The 18,632-nt window shown below is 35.1% G+C and overlaps 1 protein-coding gene across 42 annotated transcripts in view; it reads right to left on the bottom strand.

Moving 5' to 3' along the window:
- The window catches only part of ptprd.L (protein tyrosine phosphatase receptor type D L homeolog), a 955,323-nt gene that overhangs the window by 59,958 nt on the left and 876,733 nt on the right, over window positions 1–18,632 (bottom strand). For 12 of the 42 annotated variants that reach the window (XM_041563903.1, XM_041563907.1, XM_041563920.1 and 9 more), the window contains 8 exons: window positions 18,013–18,318; window positions 17,117–17,310; window positions 13,275–13,301; window positions 11,714–11,831; window positions 7,202–7,789; window positions 6,726–6,826; window positions 4,485–4,744; window positions 3,237–3,327 (listed from right to left, as the gene is read on the bottom strand). In XM_041563903.1, the coding sequence (XP_041419837.1) occupies window positions 3,237–3,327; window positions 4,485–4,744; window positions 6,726–6,826; window positions 7,202–7,789; window positions 11,714–11,831; window positions 13,275–13,301; window positions 17,117–17,310; window positions 18,013–18,318 (1,685 nt within the window). The remainder of the gene's footprint in view (window positions 1–3,236; window positions 3,328–4,484; window positions 4,745–6,725; window positions 6,827–7,201; window positions 7,790–11,713; window positions 11,832–13,274; window positions 13,302–17,116; window positions 17,311–18,012; window positions 18,319–18,632) is intronic. The other 30 variants (XM_041563993.1, XM_041563996.1, XM_041563998.1 and 27 more) reach the window with 8 other exon arrangements.

The following is an 18,632-nucleotide window of genomic DNA, read 5'->3' as shown; positions in this document are numbered from 1 at the left end:
GTGTGTGTACATGATAAGTACTGTGAATGATGTATAATCTCTGTAAGGTGCTGCAGAATATGTCATAAGGTATTTAAATCAGCTTTATATAAAATAATTAAGAAAAATAATAACAAATGAACTAATGAACTAACAATGAACTAACAAATGAATATTAGACAGCATTACCACAATCTATCCTCTTTTGGTTTTTATTTCTAATTGTTCTATTTAAGCAGTATCAACAGTAACAACTGAAAATAATATATATGACACAAGCTACTAGTAGAAATAATCGACTTTTTTTCACAGTAAATTTTAATAGCTGAATGCCATTCTAGGAGGGCTGCAGCTTTTTTCCCCTTTAATCTGGAATAATTTTCATTTTCCACTCGATGCATATCTTATTTCCTCCACCATTAATTCTACAATGAGGCCTCAACTCTCAATTATATTGGTACAAAGTGGAAAGCAACCCATTCTGACCCAAAACTTTCTGAATGAATGTGTTCTTTATCAAACTATTACACACATTAATGCACCACAAAGTACAGGATGATTAAAATGGCCCTTTGTTATAAGAATGAGTTTTGCATACTTATACCATGTAATTTTGCCAAAGTTCAATGTCACTTCTTCTTTAATTATGTAAAACGCAATTTGACTGTGATGAAGGTTAAAGCTTATCTTTCTGTACTTCTGTTTTTTGCTCTGATACTTGTGATACCTTGCAGGGATGTGAACTTCATGGGCCACATCAGACTAATGTAACTGTAGATCTTAGTTGATCTCCCTGGAACATACAATCTTATGTGCTGAATTGAGAGGTACCAACAATCAATAACATTTATGTTCTAATCTGCATGCTCTAACATTTAGCCTATGAATATTATACCTCACTTTCTAAAACTACGCCTCTAAAGTTGCCTTGGATGCCCATAAAAGTGGTCTAGTCAGTCATTTACAGAGAAAAAAAGTAATTTTTACATTTTTTAATTATTTGATTCTATGGTTGGCGTTGAATGGAGTCTATGGGAAATGGCTTTCCTGTAATTTGGGGGCTTCCTGGATAAAAGAATGTCTGAATAACGGAACACATACCAGGTGAATTGCACCAGGCTGAACAGTGGATACTCACTGCAGCCATCAATTTATCATTAGTATTTATGTGACATTAAGCACAGGGCTATTAAGGCAGCAGTAATTATGCACTGGCATAAAGGCAAATGGCTTCTGCCCACAAAAAGGTAATTCCAAAAACAGCAGTTTCTGCATAGCTGCAAAATGTTGGTAAATGAGCTCCAATATGTGATTTCACTCCTCAATTTCATTATGAAGCGGTCTTCATTAAATGACAGAATGGCGCGGACAACGACACAATTATTTCTTTACCAGCAGTGTTTAGAAAAAGCCAAAGGAACCAAAAGGTACAGGTCAAAAGTTAAACTGCACTGCAAATTGCAATTTAGCATTTGTTTCAGATTTAGCAAATGCTACTAATGAACCCGACCTTTAATAGAGTTCATATCCATAGAGATTAAGCCATTGCTGTATAATGATTTCACCTCTTTGAACTTTCACTTCTTGCTTTGCAATGAGCAAAGAATAAAATATTTATTACAAAGAGAGAAGATCAGGCAGTTTGCGTGCTTTAATTTAAGTAATTAGATATTCTGTCCCTGCAGGCTCAGGACACGAATTATATGCCCTGATTGTGATTCAAATTGACAATGTGCATAAATTAAAAACAGAAATTATCCAACCCACAATCCTATGTTTTTCCCAGTACACACTGCAACTCTGAAAATTAAGGATCTACTCAAGAGGGATATGATTCTGTGTCTTAAATATTTCTTGTTTTACTTCAGCTACAGAAATAGTAGAAGTAAAAGAAAGTATAAGACTTAAATATTTACAGAATTGAGTAATTTATCGTGTTGACCTAGGCAACCTTTGTAGTGTTACCTACTTCCACAGGTTGGTATTCTGACCAATTATTAAAATCCTGCATCATTCTATCTGCATAAAACACTGAAATTAAACAGCAATGTGGCTGGTTTATAGTGTAGGATGTGAATAGTTAAAGTTCCCTATAATCTAGAATGTCCCCTTAAGGGTTAATTCCAGCTCAGCACTGAATTGTTCACAGTTGGGGGGGGGGAGTTGTTCCCCTTTACAGTCAGAGTTCCCTGGTAGTTCTTCAGTTGGAAAGGGTTTTCAGATGTGGCTAGTCTTTAATAGGGGATTCATCATGTTGTTCTTCTACTTTGGACCCCACTTGCTGGAACAGATGAGGTGGAGGCCTCACTAGGAGTAGCTACTTTGAGGATAGACCATGTAATAGTGCATTGTAGGAGTGAGAGTCTAGCTCATGAGGACTGCAGAAGTGTTAGCATCCTCAGTGTCACCCGGCAGAGTGGGGACTCAAGTGTACAGACTTGATAGATGTACATGCCACATAAGTTGCACTTGGAGGGCCTTGCTAGTAGGTTGGCTGCCTTTGCTATACCATGAAACAAATTTACTTTTGAGCTATTTCCTGACAGACTGTACCATACTAACTTCAAATATCTTCCAAAAATGCTGTTATTATTTTAAGCAAATAAACAGTTAATCATGCATTAATGGTTTAAGAACCACTGGTGCCCAAGTTAACAAGAGATCTACCTGTGGATAACCCTTCCTCCACCTGTACTATGTAGGCATATCTGAAAGAAATAGTCACTTGTAACCCATACTCTAATAGAGTTATAACCTGTAAGGCCCACGTTTAAGTAAAAGACAGTGGGGTTCAGTTATCAACACTGGGCTAATTTGCCCATGGGTAGTTACCTATAGCAACCAATCGTGATTAGCTTTTTTTAAAGCCAGCTGCAATTAGAACAATGAATGCAGCAATTTGATTGGTTTCCATGGATTACTGCCCATGGGTAAATTTGCCCAGTGTTGATAAATGACTCCCAGTGTCTAAAGATGATACAGAATCCAGCACCTCATTTACAAATAGTATTACAAAAGTAAATAAGAACAAATGGTAGATCCTCTATCCTCAAAATTTGCTTTTCTATGGACATTTCTACAAATACATCCACACTGTGGAGTGTGTATGATATAATGAAGCGAATACAAGAGAGAGAGAGAGAGAGTAATATGAAATGACTTGATAACAATTGCTGAAGCCCTGATCTAGTCAAACTGGAAAACAATATTAAATATAAAAAGAACCCTGGTCAGAATGTATCTTCATATTTTCTTACTTCATCCAATTCCATTTCATCTGGGCTTTCCCAAGGCTTGATAAATTTTCCACGTGATTTCTTCAAAGGGACAATGACAATATAATAACCTCTGCAAAATAAAAATGAGTCAACATTAAAGTGAGGGGAGTGGAAATAAGTGCAAGGTACTGTAGCTTTCAGAACAGAAGCAAGCAAATCCAAAAAAAAGCAGCACCGTTATAAATGTCTTGCTGCGTTGCACATTTGATAAATTGTACAAATGATGTGTCTGTCTAATTTTATAGAATTTGCATGTTCCCTTTATTATCATGAGTCAATCTGTTGAAATTAATCACATCTGTGATATTTCTTCCACTAAGGTACCCTTTAATGGCATCATGTAGAACAAGGAACAATATTTCATTGTGACACATAGGCAGATCTCCATTAGTTGTTACAATTTGGAAGCTTATATCAAAATCATTGTATTTTTATGTATTTTCAGCAGCCTATTCTCTAATAATATATTATGTTTATTATAACCACAAAAAAACAAACCCTTTTGTGTCAGATAGACATATAATTATACATTTGCCATAGGTAGGGCCTGCATGTGGTTGGTCAATGGAGGTGCACATGTACACCCCAATTAATAAACTCAATTTATATTGTTAAAGTAGAAGGACCTGGAGGTCTTATGTACAGGCATCTGTTGCACTATTGAGCAGTAGAGGGGTGGTCTAAGGGGTGTAACTTTTCTCCGCAAAAAGGAACAGTTCACTGTATAAATAAAAACTAGGTTAATAGATAAAAATTATAATATAGTTAGTTAGCCAAAAATGTAGTCAATAAAAGCTGTTATGAGCTGATGTCTAACAGAACAGAACACTTCCTGCTTTTCAGCTCTCTAACTCTAGTAAGTAAGAGTAAGTCAGCGACTTTATGGGGGCCACATGGGACATAACTAGTCAGTGAGTTTGCTTTTGAATCTGATCTCAGTGGAAACTAAGAGACTTACAAATCCGGAAGTAGTGTTCAGGCTATTATGTTAGACATCCAGTCACTCCAGCCTTTATACATTACATTTTTGGCTAACTATATTGAAACATTTTTTATTTTACACAGCCTATCTATATACCCAGTTTTTATTTTTATACTGAACACATTTCTTTAACTTTCCAGTACTTAAAATTCATTTTCATTGGATTTAAGATAAATTTAATAGTAACACAAAAATTACAATTCTGAATTTGTTTTAGTTAGAAAAAAAATATAAGAATGCCTTACTTGATTTTGTCATTTGCTAGGACTTCAGGAAGCTCGACTGTTATCATTCCATCAGTGTTGGTTTTCCCAATAAAAACAGGTTTTGTTTTCAAAACATCTGGAGCTGTATTTGCGGTCACTCTATGCTGTAGACCTCCTGCACTGTTGCCTCGGTTAGTGAGGACAAAAGAGTATGATGTCTCAGGTTTTAAATGAATGATAAGCTTCTGTGTCGCCCGTCCATCAACTTCAACTGCCATTTTGCCATCATCATAAAGTATCTTAGGAAACAAAGCACACAACATTGAGGGACTGCGTGTGTTTAATGGGTCTTTAATATTACCCATGGCTTTAATCACAATTATGTAGCTTGCTTGTATAGCTTGAGAAATATTAATTTATTAGGAAATTGTGATTAAAAGTAATATATTTTAAATGACATACAAATCTTCCTAGTTTTAGTAGATTATGCCATACATGTATTAGATATGTTATTTTGAATACTTGGGTCCTGGGGTTTTCCAAAAATGCCTCAAGGCTACTAAAGCATGTAAACGTGTATTTTGGTGTGTTTAGTTTCAGACCCTTTTTTATATTGTATCATCTATCATATCATATACACCTGGTTCATAAAACAGTTCATGTGAATCCTTTACATGCCAGAGCAGGATAACAAGCAGGAGACTTGATGAGAGAAAATCTGATATTTTATTTTGCCTGCACTCTATTTATATTCTAAGTAATGGCTGATATAATGTAAAAAATGGCTTGAGACTGCATTATTATTATTATACTGCAACAATCTGAAATGCAGATATATCATGTTAAGCTCTTTTTGTTTTATAAGGTATGCATAAAGCAGACGGGAGTTAGATCAAACTGGCTGTTAATAAAATGGCAGCTCATTCAGGTTCAACATGTGTGCTTTCCTGTATGTTATGCATATAAGAATTGATTATTTTATGAACTCTGGATTTATGGTAGCTTAGTTAACCATAAGTTAAATGTATAGAGCATAAGGAAATCAGTCAAAAATGAAGAACTGCTTGTTTAAATAGGATACTATAAGATACATCAGAAGATTTTGGTATATGGATTTTCAAGTGATAGATCCCCTACTTGGAAATACAGTACACTACGCTGAAACTCTAATTTCCAGAATTCTGTTTTCTTTCATTCAGTTTATAGTAAGAACCCTATGTTAGATATTTTTCTGGAACATGCTCAGAATGGTGGAGATCCAGTACAGAAACAAACAAAAATAAAGATTTTTATGTACTAGATCACTGTATATTTACACACGTTGAATGAATAAAAATGTTCTGTTGTCTAAACTGATCTTTATGTGCGTAAAACAGACTTGAATGCACTAAATAACACACCATCACAAATGCAAAAACTGATAATTTGAAAACATTTTTAACAGGCAATCTCTGTTTCCCAGCACAACTTTGGAAAGCAGTGTACAGCATTGTCCTTGTCATAGGTGCATACTGTACATATATGATATTTATTGTAAGAATTATTATACAATTAACTATTTGTGCCAGAAACAGATACTATTAATTATAATTATCACTTGTAGTACACAAAGTCACTATGTTTCGTTAAGTTTATGCTACCACAAAAGAGCTGATTAACATTCTGTAAAACTACAGTACAGAAGGAAATGGAAAAACTCTGACCCGTCAGTGCTAATATCCCTTCCCTTCCTAGATCTACAAAGCATATAGCAGAAATATATCAATAAGTAATGGGCAGCGAGACTCAAATTAATAACATAATTCAAGTTCCTTTTTCCATGGTGAGAACATTTTGTGATAGTGGGAGGATGGATTGTGTGTTTGCAATGACTTCATATACTGCAGAACATTTTCAAAAGGAAAAACTTCAGCTATCACTGCAGTCCAATCCCAAAATGATAAGATGCATGTATGCTGTTTCCAACAAATTGCAACATAAGCAAAGTATTTGTCATCTACACCCCTGTTCTTGGCCCTGACATATGAGATAACGTACGTGTGTGTGTGGGCTTCGTCTCACAGCATATCATTGAGTAGTTCATAGTTTATAGTCTGGAACTGATCAACTTTAACACACACACACACATTGTTTATGTATTGGCAAATAACAAAGCTTATATGAGCAGAATCTACTGGTAGCAAACACAAACACCTTCAGAATACCACATCACTAGAGATACCAACACAAAATTATCATAAGTGATACTAGGGGCTGGTGGGAAGTAAAGTGCCAACTTACTTTGAAAGGCAGAGCAGAATTGTAATTCTCTGGAATTTCCCATGACAGCAAAACTGATGTTTTCATCACAGCTTTCACATGAAAATTTTTTGCGAACACTGCTGGAAAAGTAAGCAAAATGTATTTAAACTACCCTTTACACATATTGCCCTTAACAACTGTACCTCGATTGACTTTATTGATTAGAAATGTTGATGTACTTTGTTGAAGGGGGTAAAATGGTATGATAACCCATTAGGATCTCTGTTATGCCAGCTCATTTGTTCTTACCTGAAAACATTATGTAGGAGATAACCAGTCAAGGAACTGTAGACTAATGTAGTCAAATCATATTAAGATGGAATTACTTTACCTTCTGGTTTTGCAGAACCTATTAATATGAGCTGTACCATCAGGATTAGTAACTGCTTCCAATAAACTGATATCCAAAGAAAGATATTCCTCTAAGAAGAAAGCCTTATGTAGACAAATCCTACCTTGATCAACTGGCAGTGTCCTGAACTGGACACTTGGACTAAAGGGACCAGGACCTTTGCTTGTATGAGCGCGTAATTTTACATCGTATGTGGTATCAGGTTTTAACCCAGTAAGAGTCACAGTCGTATCAGCAGGAACAATGGGTACTTCGATTGGATAATGTGGAAGATTGATATCTCTGTACATTAGAGTATATTTTGTGAGGAGGCCATTTCTTTCTTCTAAGTTTGGATGTTGCCAGGTTATCAGTACTGATGTCGAAGATGTGCTATCACAGTGAATACTTTGAGGGAATCCACTTGGTGGTTCCTCTGGAATAGAAAGTTCTTTTACAATTTCTTCCCCATAGCCCACTTTGTTTCTGGCTGATAATTTAAAGATATATAAAGCTCCTTTGTGAATGTCTGTGGCGGTGAAATGCTCTTCTTTTTCAAAAAATTCTAAAGTTGTAAGCATGTCCAGATCCTTGCGGCCAAATTTTAAGCGGTAACCAATGACTGGTCCAAATGTTTCAACAGGGGGATACCACTGAATAAGAGCAGTATTCATCTGGGTGTGGCTAATGACAAGTCGAGGTTTACCTGGAACTGAAAAATAATATATATATATTTGATTAGCTTTGAATCTTTAAAAGGGTTTATCATTTGGATGGAAATGTAATAATGCTAATGTATCAATAGGCTTTAATAGTGCACCAGGCTATTTTTTTCCAGTGAATGTGTACCTTTGCAACCTGTTGGTTCTTGCTGAGGGAAAATGACCATAAACCAGAACTTTCCTTTGTAAATAGCAGATTTATGTCAGACACACTTGCATTTAACTATTGATTAACTTTACAAAAAACCCTTATAATTAGAGCCTATGGCTAAAAGACAATTTTCTCTATATATAATAACCACTAATTGGCTGGCATTTTAAGGATAACATGAATGTATGCACTGGTATTATGCTTGAAGATTATAGAGAAAATGGCTTGGTGGCTGTACTGTAAATGTATATTACTATAATTATGGTACAAATGTAAAAGACCTGTTCTGAGTCATTATCCTCAAAAAAGGTTTCTGAAAGTAATCTAGATTCAGCTAAAAATGCTAAGGCAATAAATATGTTGTTTTTAATTTATCTGGACTAAAAGAGAGAAAAAAATGGGCAAATGCATCCAATATGCCTTAAGCTACAGTAAAGATAAGGCTTCTTTTTGGCATTAGTATGATTTCAAAGTCCACTGAGAGCTTAAACATTCCCACAGTATACACCAGGGACTCACATACACAGCAGCAACAATCTAAAGTTTTATTCAGACATTAGCTGGTTCACAAAGTCAGTGTTCTCCCTGCCATTGTTTTCTGAGATAGGCAAACAGCTTCTGTACCACAGGATCTCTGTATCATGAATGTGGGAGGGTAGACATTATAGACAAATGAAATAAATCTCTATATGGAAAAAATTAAATAAATATGAAAAGTTGTTTGCCATTTCATTACATTACATTAGCTTTAACATTACTACTAGTAAGTAATTGATGCTCTCCACAAGGTGTTTAGGAGTATCTAAAGGTGCAGATTCCTTTGGTAGCAGCATTTATCATTGTTGCATCCATTTAACTGCTTTGCAGTAAAATGCTAAGCCCATTATATGTCTAATATATTAATTAGATATAACACCTGGGATAGAAATATAGGCAACCCCTTTTAAGTAATGGTCTGCTTCAGCAGTTTGGGAACTGGATAGAATCGGCAACTCTGTGCTCATTCCAAATTTTCTGGAAAAATATCCATGGTTTTTAGTAATCTACTTAATTGGAGTTAGTTTAGTCTTGCAAATATCTTATGCTGCCTCTGGTTTTTATGTAACACCTTGGGGCAGATATACTATAATGCATACTCATGAATCCTGGTGGAAATGTTTGATGAATTGACACATTTATCAAAGTAAATAAAAGTGTCAGTTTGTCAGAGAGTGTCCCACTGCTTTGAGCAGTCAAACACTCTTCTGCTCAGTGGGGTGTTAGAGTTCCATAGCAGAGCTGATGGTGTTGACTTGTATGCAATTCAAGTACTCCCTTTAACTTTACAGATACTTAAGCAACACTTAGGGGCTGATTTATGATTGCTCAAAGAACGTATGTGGGGTTTCGGGGAAAAAAAGTCTTGTTAGTTGATATTTTTACCCCAAGCAGCTTTTAGCATAATTATTATAAATGTAGTAGAACTGTTGTCATTTGCACAAACCTTATTTTACAAATAATTATTAAAAGAGTACTGGTTATTGGCTCAACATGTAGGTAGAAAAAAACAAAACTGATCCCAGATGAGATATTCAAGTCCATTTGGATGTACAATTAATGAATTTTGGTAATTTGTATAATGCACTCCTGATACTAATGTTGCTAATCTTTCTCCAGCTTCTACAAAGGTGCTACAGAATCTTTTCTATTGACTTCTTTTCACCCATACAAGGTTTTAAAGCTTACACAGAAAATTAGAAAAAGAAAGACAGAATGGACAAGCAACTCAATAATTAAATATTTATACTGGAATGTGAATGCATTTCATTGGGACTATTACAAAAATAAATCAAAGAAAATGAAGGTAATAATGGAATTTGAAAGACACAGTTCTAAACCATATTTTTTCTTTGTGTTCTAAACATTATTAAAGTCAATGGAGCATAAGCAAAAGTGAGGAGAGCCCACAGAAACAGAATAATATCTCCTTCAGGTTTCCAGTGAAGAGATTGCTATAAGCTGTCACAAAATTATATATGTCATAAATTGCTTTTATTCTGGCGGCAGTGCTCATATTGATGACCATTTTTATTTTATTTTTTAGCTTGATTGGTGGTGCCACAAAAGGATATAAGAAATACGACTAGCATCTAGAAGAACTGAATCAGAGGAGAGTTTGGCTTATTAAATGAAATAACCTCATCTACCTGGCGGCAAAGTGAAGTGTGTATCCTTGATATTTGGAACCTTGCGTGCAATAAAGAACATGTGGGAAGGATGCTATTAAACTGCAAATAATGCCCAGCAGCCAGAGGGCAAGAAGTAAAGAACAAAGCATACGTTACATTCAATGCAGCAATTTTATATCTCACCATAAATAGTGTGGGCCAAAAGCAGTGGAGTATTTAAAACCCATAACTGATTTTCAGTATTTTTTAACAAATACACAAGTGGAGGGCAGGGTCATGTTGGTGCACTGTAGGTGAAAACCACTCTTGTGGGTTACATTACATCAGGTAAAAGTTTGATTTTAACCCATGGGACCTATCATAATCTATAATCTATTAGTCTGCCTTTTGAAAATAAACCTTCTGGTTACTATGGGTAACTAGACAAAGAACAAACTTCTTTGTTCCTGCTATTACTCCATGATGGCTAGTTAAAAAGAGAAATTACCATAGGCTTGTATGTGGGGGCATGTAGATGGTCACCCTCCCACCTATACCAATATCAACTAATCAGTGATTAGCCTTTTTTCATCTAAATGCAGATACAAGAATGGAAGCAAATAAATAATTGGTTGCCATGGGTTGCTACCCTGGCACACATTTGTCCACTGTTGATAACTAAGCCTCATTGTGTTATAATTGCAATAAATGTCTGGATGCAGGTGTGCAGTAAAGTTCCTGAATGTCAGTAGTGTATTTATACATTGTAAATAAATAATACTCATTGCTAAGATGTCAATTGGACTAGAAAGGATACAAATCCTTGGCCAGGACTAATATTTAAAATGTTAATGTTGAGTTCTAAAAGTGCACTTCATTTAAGCTGCCAGCTTTTAAGTTTATCTGTTCTATAATACCAATGGGGCAATAATAAATGTGAGAAGGGAAGAACTATATTAATTCATTTGAGGGATAGTTGCTGGGTAGTCAATGAAAATAGGTAGTAGGTGGATTTGTTTTGTTTGTTGGCAGCAACCAATGTAATTATCTTATGTTTAAAAAAATCCTCCTCCATTCCTGGGCTTTTACCTCTATTACACTATTAAGAAATATTCCTTTACTGTTCTGCTTTCTGATTAGAATTGGCTATATTTTATAGGTATTATTGTACATGTTTTAGGACTCTAAAGATTGGCAATCTGCATGCTTTTGATTAAAAACTCACATTCTACAGTGGAACATATATTGCAATCTACATATTATTTGAATTTTAGTATTTCCTACATATTAATGTAGTCTGATTGGGTTATTTGTAGAAACTCTGCTAAACCATGCAAGTGCTTGCAGCTGGGGCAGGGATTTGTATGTATGCCTAGAATTCTTGTCTGAGACTATAATTTCCTTGGAAGAACGTATGCTCATTTTTTTTCTTCGAACTATCATGTCAAGAATTTTACACATATTTTTATTATAAGGGTCATTATTCATTTTAGTCAATGCAATGGGATGTAAGGTTCATTATTCATTTTAGTCAATGCAATGGGATGTAAAGCCACATGCTTAGAAAAGAGATCCCAATATCTGGCAACTCCTCGCATGAGAGGTACATAACTGACCTGCAGCACTTGTAGACACAATTTTTGGCTTGCTGCGAGCTCCATCTCCTTTAGTGGTATATGCTGTGACAGTGATGGAGTATGCAGTTTCAGGCTGTAGTCCAGATATAATCATTTCCTGAAATGAAGCGAAGAAAAAGTTTTAACTCTGCTGTTGTCACCAATTCACATCTTATTTATGTTGAACAATATTTTGATTTTGGAGTTTGTTCCTTAGCATCTGTCATGACTTAAGTGGAACGCACAGGAGAATACTCCTGGCTGTGTTTGATATAAGTGTAAATTTAAGGGTACAATTTTACTGTTCTGCAAGGCATCCTGCTTTCTACCAAGCTGAAATACAAACCTTCAGCAAACTGAAGCTCATAACGGCAAAGCTGCATAACCATATCATTAGTAAGTTGAGTCATGTCAGACTTGCTCTCTGTAGGAAACTGATTATTGAATTAACCTACTAATCATTGCTAATACAGACATTAATACTATGGTCCATGGAGAAATCAGCCCTGCAGGGCACAGTTGGACCAAAACTGTTATTTAGAACAAGATCAAAAATTAACCTACTGTAATCCAAACCAAAAGGTCTGGGTTTCTGAAGCAGGGGGGATTGGGGCAAACACAGACCTCTAAGGGCTATGAAACATGCAAGGGCTCATTTACCAATAATGGTACAAAGTTTGAATACCAGGTGCAAGTTGCCATGTTTTTTTGCATTTTGCCTACTGAGAGCACCCACAGGTGCAGATCCTTGTGCTCCAGAATTGAACTCGTGGATAGGCAATCCCCCCATGAATACAGCACGACCTGCCTTGAAAGAAAGAGGGAAGTATGTAGGTGAACCCCTGTCCTGCCCCTTACCTATTTCCCTGGCACACCATTCAGACGCACAATTTAGGGAGCACTGGTGGGTGCATGCCTTAGTGATCTAGCACTTGGGTCTGGGGTCATAGTAAATGACCCCTATGGTATCTTGATTCCCACTTCCTGGGCGGTCTCCTTCACTTACATCAATACACTAAATATGCTACAGCCCTAGGAAAAATTAGCAGCACATAAGCTATGCAAAGGCTTCATAATTTCACTGAATCACATCATTATAATATAACATAAATGTCTATAGGCTGAAATTGTATGAATGAATTTAATATTAAAAAAAAAACATTAATGAACTGAGTGCGATCATGCATCACTCAGTGTACCGCAAAATGAGTTTGAGCATTGCCATTGCACATTTTAGCTGGGAAAGATACAAGCTTATAATAATAACAGCGCCTTAACAGCTAAAGCTCAGTTTCAATAATGCAGGACAACATTTTTATTCTTAAACCATAAATGCATTTCAATTTATTAGTAACAGCCATTCAAACAAATAGTACAATCGGTAACATCATGTACAGTACTGTTGGCAATTGACAGCATCATGCTAAATGGATATCAGACGGAAAATCAAGTGAAATGTTAGTGCATGCATCTGTGCAAACACAAAATAATGGGAACAAACCAAATAATCAAAATAAAGCAATAAGACACACACTTTTAAATGCTTAACCACTTTACTCACATGTTCAGTAGTATCATCATATTCCCACTGTTTACAAGTAAGGTAGGAGAGAAAAATAATAATGATAATAAAAAAGAAAGAAAATACACCCATACTACTAAGGCTTAGCATTAAACCCTAATTATTTTAACTTAATTTTCTATGCTCAATTTAATTTTAATGTAATTTTCTTGCACTTTGTGAAATTTTTTTTAAGATGTACATTATTTGTACCCCACATCAATGATGTCTATGTTATGGGTATTATACCCTAGACATATGTTCTTACAGCAAGCGCCACTAATTATACTGTACATCATTCTCTCTAAATATATCAGGATATAGTTAAATCAAATGAAATACACCGAAACGTGCAAATTATCGTGTATAAACTAACAGTGCCTGTGTATATTTATGACTGTATCATTATCGATATAGTCAGTATATTAAATCCAGGTACTACTTGTGGGTAAAATAAAAAGAGCTGCCCATGCTATGGTTCTCTTTGTATCTGTCCCTTGCCACCCCCATATCTTTCACTCTATCTAGTTATCCTAGTTATCAATTGTCTAAAAAAAATTCTAAATTTAATTTGTTTAAAAAATATTGATTCAAGTTGGATTTTTTTTCCTGCAGTCACAGTATTGTTTCCCTAGAATGATCCCTAGTATACTTATGGAAAAACTTAAAACAACTCGATCATGATAGTTTTGCAAATAGAAACTCAGCTGCAAAAAAAATTCCATTGGTCCATTCATTTTTACAAATCCGAGTTCAAAAAAAGTAGTACATGACCCCTGCAGGAATCAATGTGTTAAGAAATAACATACTTGCAAATGCTTCAAAATGTTGCTGGTGATGGTGTAATAACATCTGCAAATATGATTCCTGCAAAAGTTATTACTAAATATGTATTTTGGCAAGGGGTGCCAAAATATTTCATTTGTATATTAGCTGGCTACTTATATTTAGCTTATTAGCAAATAGTACTACTATAGTAACTGCGGTAATAAGGTCTCTGAAAGTACCTTACTCACCAAGACCAAAATTAATCATTAATGTTTGCGCAGAGCAGAGTGACTACTGAGCTTGCGGTGTACCACCTGCACAGGAGAGGGCGAGTAAAATTGAAGCTGAACATATCCCATTCAGAGCTCTGTGAGATTCATTTGGAAGCTGAAAACACCACTCTGATATGACTTCTCTACCTGCAGACTGCTACAGTAGCATATGACTACTGTTCCTGCCTGCACATATCCTTATATAAAACGCCTTTTCATATATTGCTTTCAGATAAGGTAACTTGGGTTTTTATAAATAGTTTTCCAAATCGCTTGGAAAGCTTTATAGCTATCATTACCAACAAATGAGCAGCTGAAAATGTAATAATGGCACTTCCTGAAAGATAATGGCATTCCTAAAGAGTAGTAAGGGCCCATTAAAGGCTCAGTATAAGAGCAATGAAGCCATACTACTATTTCATGTTATACATTGCTAATGAATACAATAAGCAAGATTGGATATAAATAAATTGCCCAAAAAGGGTCCATGGTCACAAATGAAAAAGCAATTCAATGTGCTAATATATATGTGTATTTTCTAATTAACAATATTTTACTTATTTTTTTTTTTTTATATTTTTTGTCTTCTGATCCATAAAGTAAATAAGTGTTGGCTGTCAATTTTCAGTTGCAGTTAGTATGTCACATAATGCCACAATAGGCAAGTTTTAGGGAGCATCAACAAGAAATACATGGATTTGATACCAATTACAATTATATATATATATATATATATATATATATATATACAGTATATATATATATATATATATATACACATTATAAGGGTAAATACATAAAAGTTTTATTATAGTGATGTACAGTATGCAAGACAAACACATGTGTCTGGCCCGTCCTGCAAACCTGCAGAAATTACAAACACACCGGTTACGATTACAGTTGCCAGCTCACCCCATAAAGGACAAAGATGAAAATAGCTTACTATAAGGGTAATTATCACTACATTTAGAAAATAAAGATGAACTACAAAGTAAGATAAACTACGGTGCACTAGGTCTGATTTTGGGGAACTTTCCACAAAACACATTTCTTCTACTTTTCAAGATGTATAATGCAATGGCATATACGGCTCCATCTGTATGAACATTTAAAAAAAATGTGGTTTGGAAAAAAAAAATACTAGAAAATCCCTTCTATGTATATCTCCTTTTAGACAAACTGTATGAATTGGAGTTGCCGTGCATCTTTCTTCAAGATAGGCATATGATATGCACATGAGAAAATGTGAAAGATCAAAATGAATAAAAACCACTACTCAAGTGGGGTCATTTGTACAACATCTTGTAACAAGCTAATCAGGCTTCTCTAGAGGTCAGTGATCACCTGATACACTGCAGTCGTTTCTAGGGAAAATTGTCCTATCCATATAAAAGAAATTTCACTAAACAGATTAAACTACTGAATGCATAACCAATTTATTATGGTAAGATAGGGAGATAGTTCCCATAAAGTGATAGTGATGCAGTCCAGATTTATCAGTGCCACTTTAAAAAGAGGTTCCTTTCACCAATCTAAATTTCTAAAACAAATTCCTTGTCTCCACTATCCCCCCAATTATTCACCTGTGTTTGCTATTGACACGTCTTATCCCAAAGCTGCAGCAGCAGTGATGTTAGTATGGGAAAGGAAAAGTCTGAAGCATTGATGTATACTGCTCCCCATCTTATTGTGTGTTTGCCCCACCCCAAGCCTGTCAAAACTTTGACAGAAGACTTGTGACTAGCTGACACAGAAAAATTATAGGGGCTGGAGAAAGAGGCCAGGGAGCCATTTAAAGTGATAATAACACATTCCTGTAAACATCTGGAACAACAGATAACTTTCATCAGCAAAATGTAAGATACTGCATTAACAAGTACAAAACCTAGGGGCATATTTATTAAGGGTCAAATAGTAAATTCAAATTTTTTTGGTGTCAAAATTCACAAAAATTTTAATCCCCTTATTCAAATGTAAATTTGAATGTGAGATTTTTCACACATCGATCATGGAAACAGTCCTAATTCGAAAATTCGCCAACTAAAACCTGCCGAGTTCATGTACAAGTCAATGGCAGAGATCAGTTGAGTTGGAAAAACTTCGAATACGATTCAAATGTTCGGGTTAGAACTATTTTATTCAATATTATACATTCTAATTTTTTCTTAAATAACCTCCCCAGTTGATCTGTGAGTATATTCGAGTTTATTAGAGTAAAAAAAAAAAAATCACATGAATTGAAATTTGACCTTTGATAAATGGGCCTCTTAGGGACAGATGTATCAAGGGTCGAATTTCGAAGTGCAAAAAACTTCGAAATTCAACCATTCGACCATTGCATTACTTCGATATTCATTCGAAGTCGAAGTTTTTTTATCAAATGTGGGTATAATCGGTTGAAGAAAAATCGTTTGATCGTACGATAAAATCCTTCAAATCAAACGATTTCAACGATTTAATCGATCGATCAAACGATTTTACTTTGACTTCTAAAAACCAAATGTTGGCTATAGGTTCTAGGAGGTCCCCATAGGCTAACATAGCAATTCGGTAGGTTTAAGGTGGCGAAGTGTCGAAGTCAAACTTTTTTAAAAAGACAGTACTTCGATTTTCGAAGTCGAACTTTTTTACTTAGAATCAAAGTCGAATTTAGGCCTATTCGACTAATGTAAATGTGCCCCTTAATATACAATACATTACTGTTCATTTAAATTGAATAAAACTTTTCTAATATATTTAGTTTATATACATTTAAAGGGTAAAGAACAAAAATATTGAAATAATACATTAAGAATGATTTACCTGAGCATCAGCCAGCATAACATCTTTGAGCATTGGTTGGCCTTTGGGTTCCCCATTTTCCATCCGCACATAGTGCACCTGGTATCCACGAATTTGGCCGTGCTGCTTGTTAGCCACAGGTGAGCGCCAGGATACTTTAACAGATGTGGAGTTCACAGCCTCTACCTCGACTTTGCGAGGAGGACCACTAGGAACTGGAACAACATCATTTGATAAAACAACTTTATAGGCACTCATCCCACAAACTGAATAAAAGGATCTTGAGCAAGCAATAAAAATTCAAAACAATTCTGCTCTATTATTTAGTGGAAAGATCAAAAACATGACTGATGCAAAAAAAAAAATGGAAGAAGAAAAAAGGGTATCTGAGAAGAGAAAAAACATGTAAAAATGTAAAAAGCCAAGGAGGATGCTTTGAGCATTCAAAGCATTTAGCTGAAAGGTTGTACTGGTATAAATAATAAGAAAAAAAGACAATGCTTTCAAAAATGAACAATTTTACATTGTACAACTGCATAATTTTGGGGCCTTCTTTTTCTCTTTGGTATTAGGAATGGAACAATAACCAACAAAGATGACTCCACAAAATGGCTGTGCATCAGTTTCCACAAAAGGTAACAAAGATACAAGAAAAGGAAGAACTGTGGGTTTCAAACAAGAAAAAACCCAAAAAACTAAAAAAAAAATTATAAAAAAGGTGTTTCCAGAAGAGCACTTAAAAATGTTTCCAGAAGTATGTATGTTGAGGAGAGATGATTTTTTTTTAGTATAAAAAAATGAAGTTTTAAAAATCTGTTAGAAAAGGAGCCAGAATAGGAAAAAAAAGAGCTTCCCATCAAATTGAGAAGCTTGAAGAGAAGGGTTAGATATAAACTGACGGAGGAGAGGAAACATACCATCTTCATCTGTTCGAATCAGTATAGGAGAACTCTCTGGGCCAGGTCCGACATCAGTATAGGCAATCATAATTATGCGATACTGAGCCCATTTTTCCAATTGTTCCAAAAGGTACTGTCTAGTCTCTGAGGAAATGCCCAGTATTTCATGGGGCTTGGTGTCATCTGCATCAACTCCAGTATATTTAATGGAATATCCCATGATTATGCCATTCTGCTTTTCCACCGGAGGAGGAAGCCAACTTACCAATATGCTGGTAGAGCTTTGGCTGTTACATCTTATGTCTTGTGGAGGAGCTGATGGCTCTGATTTCAGTAAAGCATTACAGAGAGTTTGGGGTGCATAGATAGAAATGATCCAAACATAAAAAAATGAGGAAGAAAAGAAAACAAAAATAGAAACAAAACCAAAAATAACTAAATTTGAAAAATTGATGAGAAAATAAATATAAAAATAAAATATTTAAGGGGTCAAAAGGCACCTTGGCTTGTTAATATGAACTGACTTAAAATAAACACATGGACATATAGGACAAAATGAGCAGGGGGGAATGAAGATGAGACCTAATAGTAGTTTTACCTACCTGTACAATTTACTGTTGTTTAATAACAAAACAACT

The sequence above is a fragment of the Xenopus laevis genome, chromosome 1L, assembly GCF_017654675.1.
Source record: "Xenopus laevis strain J_2021 chromosome 1L, Xenopus_laevis_v10.1, whole genome shotgun sequence".
NCBI lineage: Eukaryota > Metazoa > Chordata > Amphibia > Anura > Pipidae > Xenopus > Xenopus laevis.
This window is presented reverse-complemented; position numbering and strand designations above follow the sequence as displayed.